General features: G+C 41.5%; 1 protein-coding gene across 1 annotated transcript in view; it reads right to left on the bottom strand.

Moving 5' to 3' along the window:
• Positions 1-21,545, bottom strand: part of USP3 (ubiquitin specific peptidase 3) — a 90,996-nt gene extending 69,451 nt beyond the window's left edge. The window contains exon 1 of the mRNA XM_033851768.2: positions 21,353-21,545. Within this exon, the coding sequence (XP_033707659.1) occupies positions 21,353-21,443 (91 nt within the window). The 5' untranslated portion in view covers positions 21,444-21,545. The remainder of the gene's footprint in view (positions 1-21,352) is intronic.
• Positions 21,546-22,179: the final 634 nt, after the last annotated feature.

Genomic DNA, 22,179 nt, shown 5'->3' with positions numbered 1-22,179 from the left:
CTCTACAGGCAAAATAGTTCAAGCACTCAGCACTGACAGGCAAGCCATTTATAGCGCATCCATTATTCAATAGTTGCTTCAACTGGCAGAGAGGCTCTTGAGCTTCTTAAGAATTCAGAAAGGTGAGGATCCAATGACTAGGATTCTAGTCCTGGCCCTATCATTACTAGCTATAGAACTGAGAACATCACTACTATTCTGAGTCTATGTCTTCACTGTAGAATAAAAACTAGGTGATGAGCATGTCCCCTCTAATTATAAAATTATTCAAAGAACACAAAGCAAAAAATAGATTAAATAATCATATAATTCCCTATAGATAAAATTCTTCCAACTCCACTCTCCTCCTAATTTTCTTAACAAAGAGATTAATTATTAGTGTAGTATAATTTTCTAAATCAACAACCTTCAGCTTTTTTTTCCTGCTCCCACAACTCTTGAGAGGCAAACACATTCCCAGCACATTGCCCGTCAGCAACAGCAGCTCACTGCAACAGCGAGGTCAGAAAGTGTGTGGAATCGCTGTTCAAAACCATGGTACAGCGGCTTCCCTAGTGGCGCAGTAGTTAAGAATCCGCCTGCCAATGCAGGGGACAGAGGTTCAAGCCCTGGTCCGGGAAGATCCCACATGCCGCAGAGCACCTAAGCCCGTGCGCCACAACTACTGAGCCTGCACTCTGGGGCCCACGAGCCACAACTACCGAAGCCCGTGCACCTAGAGCCCGTGCTCCACAACAAGAGAAGCCACTGCAGTGGGAAGCCCACGCGCCACAACGAAGGGTAACCCTGCTCGCCGCAACTAGAGAAAGCCCATGTGCAGCAACAAAGACCCAACACAGCCAAAAATAAAATAAATTTATTTAAAAAAAAAAACACTGTAGACAAACATGCTGCTCTAATAGTAAAACTCAGAATACCACCCCCTACCAACAACACACAGTTTTTAAAGTGCCACACTAAAAAACCAGCAACCCATAAGAAAATATTCATAACGTGTTTTTTCAAAGAGCAGGTTCTTTATTTAATATTTATCTAGTACATACCATGTGCCAAGCACTATTGCACTTTATTGTGCCACTTTATAAATATCACTTCATTTAATCCTCTACAGTCCAATGAGGTGTGTACCATTATTGACCTGTTTTATAGATAAGGAAGCTGAGGCACAGAGAAGTTATATACCTTGCTAAGTTAGTTAAGTGACAGAACTGGAACTCAAACTCAGTATTTGAAGGTATGGACTGTTGCAGAGCAAGTCCAGAAGGTTGTCATTTTTGCTTTAGAAAGATTATGTACTATGCGTTTCTGTGTATACGTTATATACCTGTATATAAACTGCTTGAAGTCTAGAAGTGTACATAGTAACTGTTAACCGTCATGTAAAAAGAATGGGATGGGGGATTAGAGCCACATGGACCTACTTTCAACTATACTGTTTGAATTTTTTCAGAAAGCGTTACTTCTTTTATAACAAAAATAAAGTTTAAATGTCTTAAATTTAAAGATACTGGTATTATAAAGTCCGAATGAAATAAACTTATTCTAAATTATTAAGCGTAAGTGGTAAGTGAAACCAAAATCCTAGATTACAACTCTACGGGTGTGTAAACATATGATCAATGAAAAATATTTGCAGCTGTTATTCAAAACACACACACACACACACACACACACACACACACACACACACTCCATAGAAGTATCAATAGTAAAAGTGTTATTCCTCTCGAAATTGGAGGATAGGGCAGAATTATCATAAAAATTCTATAAATATTCCAGTACATATACAAGTAGAAATATACTCAGGACTAACCCAGCTTACCCTCCAACTGATACATTCTTAGATGTTTAGAACAAGGCGTATAATCTTCTTTATACCATAAATGCTCTTTGAACCACATACTCATGAGCCTATTCTATGCTAAAAGTTCTGAAGCCTCTTCTATCTTCAACTTGAATCCTCTGAAATTACTGGGGGAAAAGAGTGGTAAAGTCACATAAAGAAAGCAGGAACTGAGCCTTCACGTAGTCCAGAAAAGAAGAAATCCAGCGATATTAAGCAACCGCCAGAGGTGCCAGAGCAGCCTGAGCGTAGCCAAAATCACTGCCTGTGTTCCCGTACCGCCACCTCCCACCCCCGGCACTGCGGCTCATTCTGGGAGTGCACGCTGGGTTCCCAGGGAGCAGGGCAACAGGAGAATTCTCATACAAAGCAACAGGCAGCGCCCAGGGCTAAAGAAGTGAGCCCATGCAGAGCTCAGGAGACTGAGCGGAGGTCCAGATACTGAAGGAGGAGGAGACCAAGCATGAGCACCAAATCCAAACTGCTCAGAAGCGGCAGGCTGGGGCTCACAGAAGATCACGGAACCAAGAGTTCAGGGCCAAGGCAGGGAAGGCAGCTATGAAGTAAAGCTTACCTCAGTTGCCTTTCCGCTTTGCCCCATGAGAAGCTTTCCCACCTTCCTCCTCTGGCTTCAGTCCCATTCTTATTCAAGGCTGGCAGTCAGTTAATCTCTCCTGAGTCATTACATAAGTAAATTTCTGATCAGTTTTCTGATAAAGTCACAGTTCAGTATTTCTCACAACCATTCTCTCCTTTCTGCTTAATTGGCCCTATGATAGATTAAAGATGACCACTCCTCCCATTGAGAGGCAGGTCTATGTCCTCTTTCCTTGAATCTGGGCAGGCTCTGCAGTGCTTTGACTAACTGAAAATGGCAGAAGTGACTGCGTGCCAATTTGCAGGTCTGAGTTTTAAGAAATTGACAGCTGCTTCTTTTTATTGCTTGCTCTTGGGGAAGCCAGCCACCATGCGAGAAGCCTAATCACCCTGAGACCAACACACTGTGAGAAACCCAAACGACACTGAGAGACCTTGCAGAATGTGACACCATGGGGGATGGGGGGATGGGGAGGGACAGAAACAGAGCAGGAGCAGAGGCACAAGACATGTGACTTAAGAAGCCATCATGGAAGTGGATGCTCCAGCTTCAGGTACGCCAGCTGAGACAGCCCCAGCCAAGCTCCTCCTGAATTCCTGACCCACAAGATGACAAGAAAAATAAAACGGTTGTTTTAAGCCACTAAGATGTAAGATAGTTTGTTATGCAGCAATAGATAATCAGAACACTACTTGTAGAAGGAGGGGTATCACCGATACAGCATCTACCGTTCACCCCTGTCAAACGACTCATGGGAATGACTGACATTGTTGTTTAGTAGAAGTGAGGATGAGACCCTTTGAGAGGTTCTACTCCATAGGAATCAAAAACTATCCAAAGACTAGACTATCCCCTCTGCAACAGGGGCAGTAAGACAGTAAGAACACTGCAGTCTGTCATCAACTAAGCTGCAATCATCCTTTGGACTGGCTCTTTCTGTATCCCATTAATAGTTTAAATCCAGGTGTGCTGTCATTACCATAAGACAACCTAATTCTTGAGCAAAACATCACTCCTAATATTGTCCTATATTGTAAAAAACGACCTTCAAAAATCTCAAAACCACTATTCCCGTATTCTACTCTAAATAATTCAATTCTTCTTTATCCAAGATAAATAAGGATTACCTGGTTCTCTTTAAGGGGCACCATCCTTGGCTCTCAGAGCCTAATCTTGAGACTGCTCTAGCCAACTTTCCTAATCTTTTTCACGTCAAGACATGCATGGAAAATGATAACATCTGTATGGTGCATGCACATAAACTGAAGAGTCATCGAAGGGCCAGAAGTGATCTGTTTGGAGGCTCCCGTCACCCTCAGGCTGAGGGGATCTGTTATCTCAATACATATGTAATCCTTTTATGGCCCTTCTGATGGAAAGCTATGTGGTCAATCTTTTTACCTGGTTATCTAGCAATGCAGGAGGAGGTCTCCCTTCTACTCCAATGCCCACTTGTTGGAACAAAAGACTGGAAGTCATCAACCAGCTGCATTATCTAGGAATCCAAGATGCTCCTCTGAGTTTATACTACTCACTAATGTGCTGAGACCTGTAGGAGAAAATGGATGCCCAAATCCTTATTTCTATCTTATGTATAACCGTGTTATCCTACTGCCATTCTATAACCCAAGGGAGCAGCCAGTTAACAGCATGACACAGGAATCTAACATGAATTAAATTAAAAGAGAAAACTACTACAACAGCTGGGTCTGAGTACTTAGGTGGCAAAACAGCATTGACGAGTATGTAAAAGGAAAAGTCAACTGCTTAAAATGAACCTGAACGTAGACTAAAAATGTTTCCAAGGCCACTTCCAGCTCTCTGATTTCAAGGTTTCCTAGACAGAAATATAATTACAATAAAGTATTTCACTTCCACAGCCTTGAATGTATTTGTAAGATCACGGTAGATGGGAAGATAGGAGCAGGCAGACAAATAGTCTGAAGTATTATTATAAAATCACTTACACAGTATTGCTCACATGATTAAAACGTTAAAACTTTTAATCTTCCTTGAAGATACCCAATAATACAAAAATATATTTGTACAAGGCTGTTAGTTGCAGCATTATCTGAAACTGCAAAATACTGGAAACAACCTAAATGCCCAAAGTTAGGAGAATGTTTGAATTCACTGTGACACATCACAAATGGAGTACTATGAAGCTGTTAAAAAATAATAAGTAAAATTTCTACAAACATGGAGTGATATCCAGAACAAACTATTAAATGATAGAAGCAAATTCCAAAAGAGTATACTTAGTTTGCTACCTTTTGTGAGAGAAAATAAGAAAATACTCATGTACCTGCTTTTTTTTTTTTATAAAAAGAAACAGGAAGGATATATAAAAATAATTGGTTGTCTACATGGGGTGGATAGAAATGAGTAGAAGGGTTAGGTAGTAACACTTCTTGGTATGGCTTTAACTTTTGGAACCATATTCATGTTTTATATACTCAAAAAGTAAAATAAAATCAGCAAGGATGAGGTGGAAAAAAATCTAAAATGGAAGGCTTCCCTGGTGGCGCAGTGGTTGAGAGTCCGCCTGCCGATGCAGGGGACGCGGGTTCATGCCCCGGTCCGGGAGGATCCCACATGCCGCAGAGCGGCTGGGCCCGTGAGCCATGGCCGCTGAGCCTGCGCATCTGGAGCCTGCGCTCCACAACGGGAGAGGCCACAGCAGTAAGAGGCCCGTGTACCGCAAAAAAAAAAAAAAAAAAAAAAAAATCTAAAATGGAAATCAAACTGAAACAAACGAAGCTAACTGTAAATCAAATAAATCAGTGTATTAAAAGATGGAAGGAAAGGGAAGGAAATAACCCAAACAACTTTTGAACATAACACTTCATATTTTGTGAGTATACAGACAAAAAGAAACTGTAAACAAATAGTGAACTCTAGTTATAAGGAGTTTTCTTTGCAATGTTATGGGTTAGCAGTTTAGAACCACTTTCTCTGATTATGGCATGGGGCAAACAAGTACATATGCTGAGATAATGGGAACCAGATTCTCTCTGTTAGAGAAGAGCATTACAAATACAGAAAGGGCAAGACTAGATCTGTAGTGCTGAACTGGAATTAAAGGTATCAAAATGAACTCATGGTTACACACACACATACACACACACAAATATAGACATGTTTATTTATTTATATATGTTTGTATTTCTTAGCTCCTATTTGCTGAGAGATCTTAGTTTATAAACCTTATTCCCCACTAAGGAATGATGGCTACTTGGAGAAATGGCTGATTCCAGGACTGGGGCAGCCTGAGTACAAGATGAGCCTGGAGCACCTTGCCATGCCAGAAAGTAAGAAAGGGCTCCAAGAACAATAGGGGCATGTCAAAATTATGGCCTAAGGAGGCTCCCACTAGCCAAATCTAAGACAATTTGAGCTTCAAAATAAATAACAGAATGTCACAAAATAAAATAAAAATCTATGAGTCCATGTTAATAAAATAAATGAATAAACAAGTGGGTGAGAAAGGAAAGCTCTTCCCTGTATATACTTAGAAGAAATAAGTTAGAAAATCAACATCTTGCAACCATCCTAGTAATAACTGATTCAGTCAAGAATCATCAATGGATGCTAAATTACTAGATGAAAGTTTGATGAGGAATAAGACATCTATACACAAAATCTCAAAGCATCTCCTACAAAATAATAACAAAGGGAAAATAGTAACTTTACAATAAATAACCTTGCAAATATCACCTAAATAATCAAAGTTAACATCACCAAAATGAGACAAACCAACCTCATACACCTCTTGATATGATGCCCTGAGAATACACATTGCTTCTGCAGTGTTCCTACAAAAACAATGCACAGCCTGAATCTAATCATAAGGAAACAACAGAAAAACTCAAACTGAAGTACACTCTATAATTAGCCTGCTTTCTTCAAAAATACCAAGATGTGAAAGACAAAGACAGGATAAGGAACTGCTCCAGACTGAAGGAGACTATACAGTTATCACAACTAAGTGAAATGCATGATCCTGGATTAGATGTGGGGGGCAGAAAAGGGAAATAGCTACATTATATGAAGCACATTATTGGGACAACTGGAGAAATCTAAGAATGGAATGTGCATTCAATAATACTATTATCTCAGTTATTAAATGTCCTGATTTTGACCAATACCCTGTGCTTAGTGAAAAGAAAGTCTTTGTGCTTGGGGAAAAAAAAAAATAAAGTATTTCTGGATGAAGGAGCATTATTAGGTCTGCAAATTACTTGGTGGCAGGGTGCGGGGGAGGTGCATAAAAAGAAGGTTCAAACGTGTAACACAAATGTAGCAAAATGTTAACAACCGATGAATCTAGGTAAAGAGTTCATGGGAATTTCTGTACTATTCTTAGCAATGTTTCTTTTTTTTTTTTTTTTTTGCGGTACGCGGGCCTCTCACTGTTGTGGCCCCTCCCGTTGCAGAGCACAGGCTCCGTATGCGCAGGCTCAGCGGCCATGGCTCACGGGCCCAGCCGCTCCGCGGCATGTGGGATCTTCCCGGACCGGGGCACGAACCCGTGTCCCCTGCATTGGCAAGCAGACTCCCAACCACTGCGCCACTAGGGAAGCTCAGCAATGTTTCTTTAAGTGTGAATTATATCAAAATAAAAAGGCTTTCGGAGATTAAAAAAATTTTATTCTTTACTTCCAATTAAGAACATTTTTTTAAATTACTAAAACACAAGGGAAAAGGTTAAATTACCATTGTGCAGAGCCAAACAGTACTATAAACCTGGCAGTAACTTCCCTTTCTTGATGGATGATAAATTAATCCAGCAATAGTATTACAAGATATTAATTGCAGTGGTCCAAGTGACCTTACAACTTTTTCTTTCAATGTTTCTTTTATATATCCAAACTCGGGCTTGTATTTGGCTTCCCAAGCAGAGTCAAACCCCCAGGCTTATCTGCTCTCTCTGCTGACTCAGGTAATAGCGACAATATTTTGCTCTGTTCATTAGGGAAGATAAATCTGAGTTTGAACTTTTACTCAAAAACAGTACTGCAAAATTTCAGTTTTAGTGATTTAACTCTCTGGACGATGACTAATAAGATCCATTTCTGATGGGGCAAAGCATTGTTTTGCCCTAAAAGCTGGATTTTAAATATCTCATTTAAAAATAAACACCAAATTAAGCATGGCAGACCAATTTCTCTCTTACCTCCTCTCCATTCTAACATCTCACTAAAATGACAATAAAGAAATTAAATCGACATGAACTCACAAAGATCATTTGAGACAAGCACATTTCAACACATTTTTGGGAGTCAGGAAGAAGCTGGAGGAGCAGTACTGATCTTAGTAGCATGAAGGAAGCTACAGCCTAAGTGCCAGCAGAGAAGAGTGCACACAGAAGGCAGCTCTGGGCTCAGGGACACTGGGCACAGCAGACAGCAAAGGTAAGGGTGGCACTGAAAACAAGGGGTCAAGGGCTGCAAGGAACAACAGACTCATGGAACTTACTACATCCTGATGTAGAAGAAGAAGAAGAAGAAGGTGGCCTGCCCACAACCTTACAGTGAAGCCCACTACAGACAAGCCTTGCTCACTCACAGAGCTTTTTAGTGCCTCACTCTCACATGAAAAAATAGACAAAGATAAAACAAGATCCTTGAAGAAAACCTCTAGTCTGAGAGAATCATTTTGAAAAGAAAAAGAGGAACTCAGAGGAACAGAAACAACCTCAAAACAAACAAACTCTAAAATCCAGGAGTAAAGAGAGAAGATACTATAAAACAACAAACAGCAACAGGATGTATGAAAAAGCAATGGTCAGAAAAATGAGAAAAAGCTCTTGAAAATTAAAAATATTATTAACAAAATTCAATAGAAGGGTGGAAGGGAAAAAAAAAAAAACACCTAGGGAATACCTCAGGAACTAGAACCAAAAGGCAAAGAAATAAAAAGATAAGAAAATTACAGGTTCTACCCACAGTGCTCAACATTCAATTAATAGGAGTTGTACAAAGAAAAAAGTACAAACTAGGAGATTTAAGTATGGGAGGATGAGGGTACTCTCAAATGTTTAGATTGAAAAGTCCCCTGAGTACCAATTGCAATCATTGTTGCTTTTGTTGTGGTCATCCATTTACAATGCTTGGTGTCAGTCTATTTATCTCTTGTAAAAATAAAATACAGTGTGTGTGTGGAAAAAAAAAAAAGTTCCTTGAGTACCCATCACTAGAAAAAAAGCCAAAACTAACCATGCCAAGACACATCATTCTGAAATTCCAGAACACCAAGGATAAAAGGAATATCCTAAAAGCTTCCAGGAGAAAGAATAAAAAGATATATATGAAGGAACAGTAATCAAAAAGGCATCAGGTTTCTCAACAACACTGGAAGCCTAAAAACAAAGGAATACTGCTTTCAAAATTCTAAGAGAAAAATCTTTTCTAACAGTCTATAGTCACCCAAGCAGTCAAGTATAAAGGTAGAATAAAAGTGTCTGACTTGCGTGGGATCAAAAATTTGCCTCTCCTGAGACGGGAGCTAGATGATGTACCCCAGCAAAATGGTCTAATAAACCAAGGAAGAGAAAGACCTGGGATCCAGGAAATGAGAGATCTAATACAAAAGAACAGCAAGGGAATCACAGGATAAAAACTGTCGAGTAAGCCTAGAGAACAGTCAGTTCAGATGGGAGCGAGAGAGCTCTGGGAAGGAAAGCTTCAGGAAAAAATAATACTAAGACATTATGTGTTTAAGTGCTTGGAAAATAATATTCATAGACATTAATAGATTTATAGGTTACATTTGGGAGAAAATGTACAGAAGGCAAAGTAAGCAATTTTTTTAAAAAAAGGCAATTATTAACTCAAAGAAAAATAAAATGCCAGGCAAGAAAAAAAGTGATCACCATATTAATCAAAATCTGTAGTCTAGTTATATTGAGAAATGGAGAGAGGGGCAGAGGGGAGGGTAATGCAAACACTAATGTCCTCATTTACCATAGCAAGATGTCAAGAGATGATACCTAAAATGGATAAATTAAGAAATAACAGTGTATTACTTAGAAGTATGTAGGTAAACATGACAGAGAAAGCTAAATAGAGCTGAAAGTGGTGGTCTGTGGACAGAAGGGCTGAGAGGAGAGGGGAGGGAGGCTGCTGCTCTACTTTAACCCTTTTGATACTACACTGTACGACTTAACTGTACCCGTATTACTTTTGATACTGCACTGTACGACTTAACTGTACACATATTACTTTTTGAAAACATGAATTAATCTTTAAAAGGTAAATTGATATAACAGTCATATCAATTCATGAAGTTGCCTAAACCATTTTTTTTAATCTTTAAAAAAATGCCTATAATCTATTACATGAAATAAAAATTACAATAGCACTTTATCATTTGGGGCCAGGCACCTACTGAATTCCCTGTATACTACAAGGCTAATTTGCAGAGCTAATGGTATGTGTCCTCTACTAGAGAATGTAATTTCAAAGCTGGCCAAAATTTATCATCTATGTTAACAGATCCAGATACCTACAGAGCCAGAAAAGAGAGGGCATCTGGTCCTGCTGATTTCCTACACAGAGGCAAATTCTGATCCTAAGACTGGCCCCCTCACTGGCTCAAGCATTTCACTGTATTTTGAAATGCATTTCTGAAATCAGTTTTCAATGTCAAATGAAAACAGCATATGGAAATAATGTATGTGAAACTACATATTCTCTAAAACTGTAATGTACTGAACACATTTTTTTATTATTCATTCTGTCACAAACCCAGACTTGTTCAGACCTACTTCGGTGAAAAACACCTAATGATGCTATTATGCTTTACCTATTCTACAGTCCTCAGCTAAATACTGGAACTGTGCCCCTACCTCCAAATGAGAGGAAAGGGTAGTGGGAAGAAGGATTAGAACTGCTGAAGTCAAAGAAGATTATTAAATCAGAGTCAAAATGGGCCACTTTTGCCTTTGGAAGACCAGACACAAATAACTACAGAAAAATTATCCGAGGTTTATATTGTTTCAAAAATAACTTTCCTTACGAAATTGACTATACACAGAATGAACACAAAAGCCATGAATCACTTAAGAAAAATTCTGGCATCCAATATTCCATTTATTTAATATAGCAAGATCTGATGCAATTCCACGCCTCTGCCAGCAACCTGATAAGCAAATCCATGGTTAAACAGTAGAGGGATTTTCAAAAGAAATGAATCAAGTCATAAATGTAAACACCACACAACTATTATTTCAAAACAAAAGTGTATGCAAGATAAGAAAAGATGCATATATACATTTTATAGGAAGCACTCCCTCCCATAAATAAATGAAACAATTAAGAGGTTAAGGGACCTCTTATTATCAAAGACTTTACTCAGAGCGGAGGTTTAATATCTGCACTGTACAATTCTTTTCCTAGTTTTTATGGTATATAATATAGGTTGGCACTAAAGCACAAAGTTGGGGATGGGGGTATGTGAAATTTACAACAGCTGTATTTACTGGTGTGCTGCGAAACTATTCTTTTAAAATCAACAGGACTTTTTAGGAAGAAATGGAAAGAAAAAGCAAACTGGGCACATACTTATACTCTGCTTAAAGGGCTAGATACCCAAGATTACAGAAAATAGGAATCTGTAAACTCTGATAGCTGCTCTAATTATTTAACACAAACCAAGAGTTGGAAATTTTTTACAACCAATAGGTACAATTTTAAAATCGGACCCACGTTTCCGCAAAAATCTCTATTAATTATTCAAAGAAAAAAAGCCTGAAAAATATTTTTTAAATGAGTTTCTAAAAAGACTATACACAAACAAAACACTTGAAATAACTGAAATGAAATCGATGCAGTTAAATTAAATTAGAATTAAATTCTCACAGCATGAACGTTGAGCTTTGGTAGCTACTTCATACACATAAGGTGAAGCTTGAGCCAGTTGTTGCAAACAATTTCTCCAATGTTAATACAGCTCACAATTAACATTCAAAATAATTCAAATGGAAACTAGAGTTAATCTCAATTTTACTGTGTGACACTAAAATTTACAAATCACTCAATCAATAATATAAGTGTCGGCCCCAGAGTGTCTAAGTTATACATAGAAGTTATTTTTCAAAAATATTATATTAGACTATATCTCTAACATGTTAACTATCAATTATCCCAAGGAAACATTCCATCACCAAAAAAAACTTGCTCCCTAGAAATTTGAGCAGGATCGTCACAAACTTGGACCAAAGTCCTACCATCCCAATATTGTACAACAAATGTTCAAGACAAAGGAATGGACAATAATCTATTATCTAAAAAAGAAAACCTGAGTGTGGTCAGTAAGGACAAAGACTTAAAGAAGCTAAATCAACAAGTGTACTACCCTACAATCAGTTAAATTAAACCTGCAAGAACATGACAGTTAATCACTAGCCTGCTCTTCCTGGTGATGAGAATAGTATAAGAATAGTCCATAAAATTAAGAGTCTTCAGGGCAGGTCAAGGATAAACAGGCAAGCAGATTTCTACAAGGCTGCCTTAAACCCAGCTAGAACAAAGAAAAAAATATCAGGAAAGAACATCTACTCAAAATGGAAAACAGCCCACTGATAGAGCTATTCAATCCTAAAGTACACAGTCTCCAGAAAAAATCCAGTTGGTTATAATATCTTTTCAAAGACACAAGCTGGTTCATATTCAAAATAAACTCTCAATTCCCTCCTCAAAAGAGTCTTATAAAATCTAATTAGCTAGCATCGATTAATGGTGAAGTATTTAGATAAATACAAAGACAACTACAAACTTCATTTTCCAATGTCCAAATTTAAGTTCAACAATAGTTTTCAAAATCTGAAACTGCCATCTTAAGCTTATCTGCATTTTATGTATCTGTAAATAGCACACATATATACCTAATTTTCAGTATGTCTTAAGAAGGGGGGGTAGAAGGGAGGGAAATCTGTTTTAAGCCCTGCAGTCTAAAGACTATAATTAACTTTTACAAGAAATATAACTGGAAAATCTTAGAATATAACTAGATGGAATCAACAAAGTACCCTGCCTAAAAGCAAAGATTCAAATAACCTCTGAGCTACCACAGGCAAAAGCAAAGTTCCCTTTCTTAAGAATTCTCTCCCTCTCCCACCCCACAACAAACCCACCTCCAAAAAGAATCTCCTCCAGCAGAAACAAAATGAAAAAATGGGAGGGGGCAACTTCAAGAGCGAAGCACATTTATATAATAACCGAAAGCTAACTGCATTTTATCCATAGCTATGGTGAGAAGGCTGACTCATGATATCTGAACTAAAGTAATGTGAATTTCAGCCTACAAAAAAATTAGACCTGAACCGAAATTCAGACGTTCAAAAACAGTGTTCTTCCAACTGTACTAACAATCTAGTTCCAAGTTGGTGGCACTTTAATCGATAAACAGGGGGAGGAAGGGCTAATCAAATACAGAAATCTAGGGCTTCCCCGGTGGCGCAGTGGTTGAGAGAGTCCGCCTGCCGATGCAGGGGACATGGGTTCGTGCCCTGGTCCGGGAGGATCTCACATGCCGCGGAGTGGATAGGCCCGTGAGCCATGGCCGCTGAGCCTGCGCGTCTGGAGCCTGTGCTCCGCAACGGGAGAGGCCACAACAGTGAGAGGTCTGACTATCGCAAAAAAAAAAAAAAAAAAAAAAAATACAGAAATCTAAAATTATTTTCAAAAGGTAGAATTTAAAATGTACTTTCACATCAAAAATCTTCAAAGGAATTACTCAGAGTATGTTTCCAAACATCTATAATCCTTTAACTTATCAAGCAGTAAGTGACTAGATGACAAAATAAAGACCCTGCTTTTACAAAGGCAAGCCAGAAGTATGGTTTGAATGGTATTTGAATTTAAACTTTGGGCTATCTCTAATGCCCCCAAGCATCTTGAGCAACTCTGTTAATCTTTGTCTGTTTCACAATCTATGAAACAGGAAAAACTACAAGGATGGGTAGTTAATTAAATTAGTCAGGATTAAATGCTAGCCAACTGCTTTGAAGTTACTTTATGTTGTTCTCAGCTCTCCTCCTACTGAGTAAAACTCATAGATGAGAAAACATCTGGAATTACTATATATACTAACATCTGCAGACTCACAGCAGTTAAAAGATGATCTCTGTTTACAAATTTCTAAGCCAAAGATCATTCAACAATCGGAAAGATCTCAGGATACAACTGCAATGAACAATTTTTAGGTAAATTTCCTTTCATTGTGAAAGATACCTACTCTTACCTACATTCTCAAAACAGACTGTTAACAAATCACAGAGCATCTCGAGAGGTCTTGGCACAAAACAATTCTAGGTAAGATGAACAAGCTGTTCCTGTTGTTAATGGTATTCTCAGCATTCTAAGCTGTCAATCAAGGTAAGCTTCATCACAAATAAACCCTCCAAAAAGTACTAGCCCCTGCTGCGAATCTAACCATCTGTCCAGGAAAGCTCTATTAAAACACCTAGAATGCAGTTGCTCTCACGTGTAAAGGCACTATGAATAAACATAAAACACTAAAATACATTAAACAGTATATATTTTCCACTTCAAACATTAATAAACTACTACCCAAGTCTATATGGATACCTAGGTTGAACACGAAACCCATAGGTTGGACACTAATTTTTTTTTTCAAAGAAGGAAAATATATAATACAGCTCAAGAAAGGGGAAATAGCTCAAAAAGAAAAAACAAAGTAGGTTGGGGGAAATGCACTGATATTTGTAAATTACTCCCTGATGGAAGAGGGACTCAATTAAATTTTAAAACAGGAATTTAAATTACTCAATGAGCTACAAACTAAATTACTCACTGTTCTGCTTACTGAGCTACAAACACTAGAAAAACATAAGTATTACCAAATTGAGTTTAAAGGATCCAAAATTAATCTATTATATTCCAGTAAAGAAGGAAATTGCATAAATTTCAAAGAGGAAAAAGGATGGTATAAGAGCCTAAGGCTAATGCTGTAAAAGCAAAGAATGATGAGAATGAGCTATTCTGAGGATAAATGAATAACAAGAAACAGAAACAGAGTTCAAATTCTCCCATCAATCCCATCCTCTCTCCTGCTTAGGCCAAGGATAGTCTTTGTATACTACTAAGAATACCGTCAGAAAATAACTTTTGATCCATGTGTCAAAACTTCTTCACAACAGCAAAAATGTTAGGCTGAATCCCTAGACTGCAGCCTCTTCAAACAAACACATGGAGCACATTCTAAATTCCAGGTCCTTCACATGTACTACCAATTATTCAGAGACTTTGGAAATATGCTTAGGCTGCTTTAAGGTTCTGGGGGCTGGGACTGTGGGTGGATACTGCCAGAAAAACCAGAAAGACAATTACATTTGACTTAAGCGTACAAATATTATTTTTAAAAAAGTTTAAATTCTTCAGAAAAGCATATAAAAATCAAATGTTAATCTTCAAAATTAATGTGAAAAAAGTATCACCTGTCCATTGATTTTTAACTGCCCCATCCACATTTACTACTAAAAATGGCCACCTGCCCACCTATAAACACAGAATGTCAAACAAATACAAATTCGTTGTGGTAACAACATTGCAGATGGTCAGTTGCTCACAATCCAGTCAAAGTTTACTTTACAGACTAAAAACTGGAAGTGAGGACTGGTGAAAGCATTCTGGGGAGAAGCTCACTTACTTTCCATTTATTTTAAACATAAAGTTTAAGGCCATTCCAGCCACCATCCAAGTGCAAGAAAGTTCTTTCATTCATTAAGCAAATATTTACTGAGTGTCTTATTACACTCTAGGCACTTAATAAATATTTCATACAGAGTTATTACTAAAATGCAGTAAACGCATTTGACCTTATGATGAACAAATGACTGGTCCTACCTAGAAAATTTAGTCTACTGGGCATACAAGAGTCTTCTTTAGATTCAGGTTGTGAGAGAAATACGATACAAAATAACTCATCATCCCATCAACGGGATTTCTCACCTTTATCGCAAGCTTTATCACAAACTACAGATTTATTACCAATGACAAGGAATCAATAATCAGAACACCATCCTACTAAATGGATCTTCAAAAAAGGTTTTATCTCCAATATCCACCCAAACTGCAAAACATTTACTTAATCTACACTTACTTTTCTTTTTTTTTAATAAATTTATTTATTTTTGGCTGCGTTGGGTCTTCGTTGCTGCACGCGGGCTTTCTCTAGTTGCAGGGAGCAGGGGCTACTCTTCGTTGCGGTGCACGGGCTTCTCATTGCAGTGGCTTCTCGTTGTGGAGCACAGGCTCTTGGCGCGTGAGCTCAGTAGTTGTGGCTCGCAGGCTCTAGAGCGCAGGCTCATTAGTTGTGGCGCAAGGGCTTAGTTGCTCTGCGGCATGTGGGATCTTCCCGGACTAGGGCTCGAACCTGTGTCCCCTGCATTGGCAGGTGGATTCTTAACCACTGTGCCACCAGGGAAGTCCCTACACTTACTTTCCTTAGGTAACGTGAGGGCAAGCATGTACTAGAAACTTTAAGAAGCCTTCTCGGACTTCCCTGGTGGCGCAGCAGTTAAGAATCCGCCTGCTGAGCCTGCGCTCTAGAGCCTGAGAGCCACAACTACTGAAGCCCCTGTGCCTAGAGCCTGTGCTCTGCAAGAAAGAGAAGCCACAGCAATGAGAAACCCGCGGGCCGCAACGAAGAGTAGCCCCCGCTCGCAGAAACTAGAGAAAGCCCGCATGCAGCAACGAAGACCAAATGCAGCCAAAAATTAATTAATTAATTAATTATTTTTAAAAAGAGAGGCCTTCTCAACTCTTTGAAGAATTAATCACGGAAAAATTCTCATGCCTATGCTATTAAAATATCTCCAATTTAACCGGCTACTTAACCCAAACGCTTGAAGTCTTTGGCTTTCCTTAGTTATTAAAACAGTTGTGTTTAGGGCATCCTTTTAAACAATTTGGGTTTTCTCCTCAGTATTTTGCCACTGGTTTAACTCTTTTACCCACATAAATATGAAATGCCCAAGCCTCCAGCTTCTGAAAATAACTTCTGATATGTGCACTTAACAAAAACCTTGAGAGAATGTCCTAGTTTCTTTTATTTAAAACTTTTTCATTTAAAATGAGAATGCCTAGGGACTTTCCTGGTGGCGCAGTGGTTGAGAGTCCGCCTGCCGATGCAGGGGACACGGGTTCATGCCCCGGTCCGGGAAGATCCCACATGCCGCGGAGCAGCTAGGCCCGTGAGCTATGGCCGCTGAGCCTGTGCATCAGGAGCCTGTGCTCCGCAACGGGAGAGCCCACAACAGTGAGAGGCCCGCGTACCGCAAAAAAAAAAAACCAAAAAACAAAAAATGAAAAAACATTCCGCCTGCCAATGCAGGGGACACAGGTTCAATCCCTGGTCTGGGAAGATCCCACATGCTGCGGAGCAACTAAGCCTGTGTGCCACAACTACTGAGCCTGCGCTCTAAAGCCTATGAGCCACAACTACTGAGCCCACACGCCACAACTACTGAAGCCCACGCGCCTAGAGTCCATGCTCCGCAACAAGAGAAGCCCCCGCTCACTGCAACTAGAGAAAGCCTGCGTGCAGCAACGAAGACCCAACGTAGCCATAAATAAATAAATAAATATGAGAATGCCTTTAGCAAAATTAGACATAAATCAACTTTTACCTCATTAGGAGACTGCTATTTTCAACATTTACCGTAAACCACAACATGGATTAATCTTCTAACCAGTTAGTTTCCTATCTCTCCCCAACTAGATTAGACTGTAACTTTTTTGAGAGCAAGGGACTGACTACTGGACCCCATGGTCCCAGCTAATACATTTTATAAACTCTGTAAGTCTCCACACAGACATAAATGTTGCTAGTTTTAAGGCCTTAAGGAATTCTTTAATATTTTAAAGCTATTTTGATCAGAGCAGGTGTCCTTAACTGTTACTATCATTGTATACAAGTGGGTTCTCAAAGTGTGATCCTGAGGCCCTGAGAGTTTCCAAAACCCCTGCATGGGGTACATGAGTTCAAACTATTTTCATAAATAACACTGATGTTACTTTTATTCTTTGCCCTCATTCTCTCACCAGCAATGCAGTGGAGTTTTCCAGAAGCTACATGATGTGTGATATCTCAAGAGACTGAATGCAAAAGCAGATATGAAAATCCAGCTGTCTTCTATTAAGCCAGACAAGAGAGTTGCAAAAATTAAAATAATGCCAATCTTCTCACCAATTTTTTTGCTTTGAAAAGTATAGTTATTTTATACAAACTATTATGTTAACAGGTAATGGAATTATTATTGCTAATTGTAAATGATTTAATAAATATATATTAAATTTTTTTTGTTTTAATTCCTAGTACAGCAAATATCAATAGATATAAGCTGTACAAACAAAGGCTCTTTGGGTTCTTAATAATTTTAAGAGGTAAAGGGGTCCTGAAGACAAAAAGCTTGAGAACCACTGTGGTACACAATTATAAAACATATACAATAATATATACCAAGGGCTTCCCATAGATAAGAAGCTCAAGTTAATTGTGAAGTATAATTACTTCTTACACCTCTAATCTTGTTGAATAATATATCTCCTTGAAAAGCATAATTCAGCATAAAGCCAGTCCATCCCAGGCCCTATCTAAGGGGCTTTAGATATTTATCGAGAGTCCTCTTTATAAAGATGTTCTGACCTATAATACCACCTATTACTTGAACAGTGTTTGGAGTTTCTCAAAGTTTTCACCAAAATTACCTTGTTCATCCTAACAACAACCTGTGAAGTAGATGTGAAGTATTACTCCCACCCCCGCTTTGTTTTTTAACAGATGACATAATGAAACCGATGCTCCAAGGAAACAGAACTACCTTCCAAGGATGTACTGCTACCTAGGAGAGCCTAGGATGCTGGTCTTTTGCAATTTGCTTGGCTGCGTTAAGGCTGTTTCACTGTGGTGTAACTGCAAGCTCCCAAAGAAAACAAGGCAAGGGCATTAATTTTAGTGTCCCAGTGCCAAAACAGAGATTTTTCCCTCCCTAATAAGAATGTAATCAGACTCAATACTTGGTCACCGCATTATTCCACACACTGGCTACCCAAAAAGAAAGAAAAAGAAAGAAAGAAACGAAGGAAGAAATTCCAGAGTGCTGGAGAATAAATGCCAGAATACATAACCCTCCAAGAGGATGAATTAGTCAAGGACTCACAGCTTTTTTTTTTTTAACCCCACATTTGTTTATTTATTTATTTTTGGCTGTGTTGGGTCTTCGCCTCTGTGCAAGGGCCTTCTCCAGTTGCGGCAAGAGGGGGCCACCCCTCATCGCGGTGCGCGGGCCTCCCGCTACCGCGGCCTCTCCTGTTGAGGAGCACAGGCTCCAGACGCGCAGGCTCAGCAGTTGTGGCTCACGGGCCCAGCTGCTCCGTGGCATGTGGGATCCTCCCAGACCAGGGCTCGAACCCGTGTACAAGCTGCACTAGCAGGCAGACTCTCAACCACCGTGCCACCAGGGAAGCCCTCACAGCTTTAATAATCATTTAATCACTGAAACAACAGGCAGGCAAGAACAGGATCAAACTCAATACAAAAACAGGAGACTATATCAATGAATGGATGCCAAGAAGTTAAAGCGGAAGGCCCACATGAAATGGGTTCAACTCGTAGAACATGAGAAGGAAAAAACCCACATAAAGTTGCAAAACTAGCTTTATTGGTTCTACAAATCCACGCACATGACTAAAATCACCCTCCCAAAGCAATGTCAGAGACAAACTTCGTTGCAAGATGCAAAGATGACATCCTAGCCCTTGGATAGAAATCACCCCTCCCTGATCAGCTCGGTGCTTTGTGACCGCCCAGAGGGGTGGGATAGGGAGGGTGGGAGGGAGGGAGACGCAAGAGGGAAGAGATATGGAAACATATGTATATGTATAACTGATTCACTCTGTTATGAAGCAGAAACTCACACGCCATTGTAAAGCAATTATACTCCAAAAAAGATGTAAAAAAAAAAAAATCACCCCTCCCTGAAGACTACACATACTAGATTGTTCTTTTTATCAGCACAAGCCTCTTAGTTATGCTCCAATTTAACTTAAGTTCAAGAGATGCTCAATTTTCTGCATCTCTTTTCCACACTCAAGTGGACGCCCTGACTGACAAAGGCAAGACTGACTCACAACAGGATATCTGCCACTTGCATAAACTCTTTTCCTTTTTAGATGCATGTGACCAATGAGGCCATTTTAAAATTTGATGTGATTTTACCTAGAAACAGCCAGAAGTGTGCTGTCTGCTTTGTATCTATCCCTGTAGTTCACCACAGATTAGGAGAAGTAATTTCATCATTCCTCATGAGGTATGCTTTTCCTAGTGTTTACTTTGGTCATTTTTTTTTCAATCCCTGGGGCGGGGGTTACAGTTACAGCACCACAGCTCTACCTACAATTATAGATAATACAACACCAACTAATTTGTAAAGCAATTTGACACACCTTATTTGTTGTTTCATACTCAACATTCACTGTAGAAGAAACATTCGTAGGTAAGTTTCTACACCCTCATAAAAGAACTGCAATACTGCACCATAAAACCAATTAACCGGTTAATCTTCATGGGCTTTATGCAGAAAAAGACAATCTGACTTTACAAAGGCAAGCAAAGCATCAAACCTCTGAGACCTCAAGGAAACCGCAGTTATCTCCATTCCTTATCCCAGGGTACATTTTTCTTTGTGGCCTTACCTGGATTTTTCTCCAAGGACATAATCAACATTTAAGTAACCTGTCAAAAGTGTCAAGGCATTCTCTAAACTATCCTCCCAGCTCCGGCCCACAATGAGAAATGTCACACAGCTAAATCGTACCATTGCTCTTTTCCTCCTTTTATTTCTTCAAATGAACTTAAGATTTTTGAAATGCACAATTCAAATTTTACACTACAACGCAAACTACCACTGATCATCTCAAAGCTTATAAACAAAGACTCTATCGGCGGCACCAGGGCCCTACCAGGAAGTAATCAAAGCAGTGTGGCCGGTGCGATCTTAAGTCGCTAGAGCAGACAATAAGAGGGCACTGGGGCTTCCGAGGGGCCCGGCAGAAGGAGATAAGATGCTTAAGCAATGCAAAAGCATTACATAAACCTAATAACTGTCCTACAGCACATGGACTCGGAAATCCCAAAGCAATTTCAAACAAACAAAAATATCTGAAAGGCAACGCGAGCCGCCCCTCCAAAGCAGCTGCTCGATCAGCCTTCTGAGCTTTTTCAGCCCGCAGCCTGTTTTCAAACTTCACCTTCCCGGGCTGATGAAAGACTCCGACCTCGGCCGCCCGAGTTCTGAGCACCTCTCGAACTCCCGGCGCCCGCTCGCCCGGCGTGGATCTAGTCGCCGGAGCATGGGGGGAAGCGAAAGGAAGCGGGTCCGGAGCAGGTAGCGAAGGGCCCCAGCGCGCCCTGCAGCCCAGACAAAGCTGCGCCCCTGAGCGGCGCTTTTCCCGTCCGGTCTAGGAGGGGACGCAACTCGGGCCCCGCCACACGTGCGGCCGCCTTGTGGGGGCCGGACACCCCCCCCGCGGCCCCCGACCCGGCGACACAGGCCAGCACAACCCCCGGGCACTGCAGGGCGGCGCGGGGGCGCAAGCCGCAGGCCAGGGTCCCCGCTCGCCGCCGTCCCCACGAGCTCGTGGTCCCCGCGGTCTCTATCCCTCACGGGCCTCTCCTTCGCCGGCCGGACCGTCGGGCCGCGGGAAACAAAGGAGCCGCCGCCGCCGCTCCGCCCGCCTCGCCGCGTACCCCTCCCCAGCCGCCGGGCCCGGCTAGCCCGCACCGCTCCCCGAGTCCGCGCGCCGACTGCCCGCGGCCCCTAGACGGCAGGCCCGGCAGAGCCGGGGCCTCGGGTGCGCTGCAGGGCCGCCTGGGGCCGCACTCACCGCTGCAGCACCAGGACGACGGGGAGCCGTTGGGGAACTTGGCTGAGTCCGGGGCAATGCAGACGCTGGAGCTCAGGTGCGGACACTCCATGGCCACGAGGAGGGCGGCGAGGAGGACTGAGGCTCCGAGACCAGGCGGGGGGGGGGGGGGGGGTGGGAGGGGGCGGAGGAGGGACTCCGAAGGTTCTGCCTGGGGTCGCTCCTCGCCGGGCGCTCGGCCGACGGCGGCTGCGTCCCGAGCCCTTGCGTCAAAGAAAGCAAAAGCTTCCGGGCGCCGGGTTTTCCCGCCCGCCGTCTCCCGAAGCCCGGCTCCGGAAAACGTGGTGCTCCGGCATCCGGGTTCTGCCGCCACCCCTAGGCTGGAGGCTTCCGTCTTCCCAGGCCGGCCCCTCCCCTCCCCTGGGCAGGCCCCGCCTACAGGCCCGGCCCCGCCCCCGTCCTCTCCCGCGGGGTGGGGTCCCCGCGCTCGCAGGCTGGTAGCCCAGCGTCGGACAGCGCTCGGAAGTGACTTTCCCAACTCCGCTGTCCCCGGCAGCCGCGGCTTCCCCCGGCCCCGGGTAGGGTGGGGCGCCAAGCCGGGGCACGCCGGGCCGGTCCGCGGCTTTTACCCCGGCCCGGCGAGCGCTCACAGTCAGAGAAGACTGACCCTGCGTAGTGTGTGGTGGCCGGACTACGCTGCGGTAGAAAATCTGGCCACACAAGAAAGTGTGAAGAAGAAAATAAAAACCACCCGGGCAGACAGACAGCCCCCATTTTACACACGAAGGCACAAGCTCAGAGAGGTTAAGGGCCTGGCCCCCGGTGGCCCAGCGGGATGCATAGGTCCC

Source organism: Tursiops truncatus, chromosome 2 (assembly GCF_011762595.2).
Source record: "Tursiops truncatus isolate mTurTru1 chromosome 2, mTurTru1.mat.Y, whole genome shotgun sequence".
In the NCBI taxonomy this organism is placed as follows: Eukaryota; Metazoa; Chordata; class Mammalia; order Artiodactyla; family Delphinidae; genus Tursiops; species Tursiops truncatus.
Note: the sequence above shows the minus strand (reverse complement) of the source record. Positions and strands in the feature narration are given on the sequence as shown.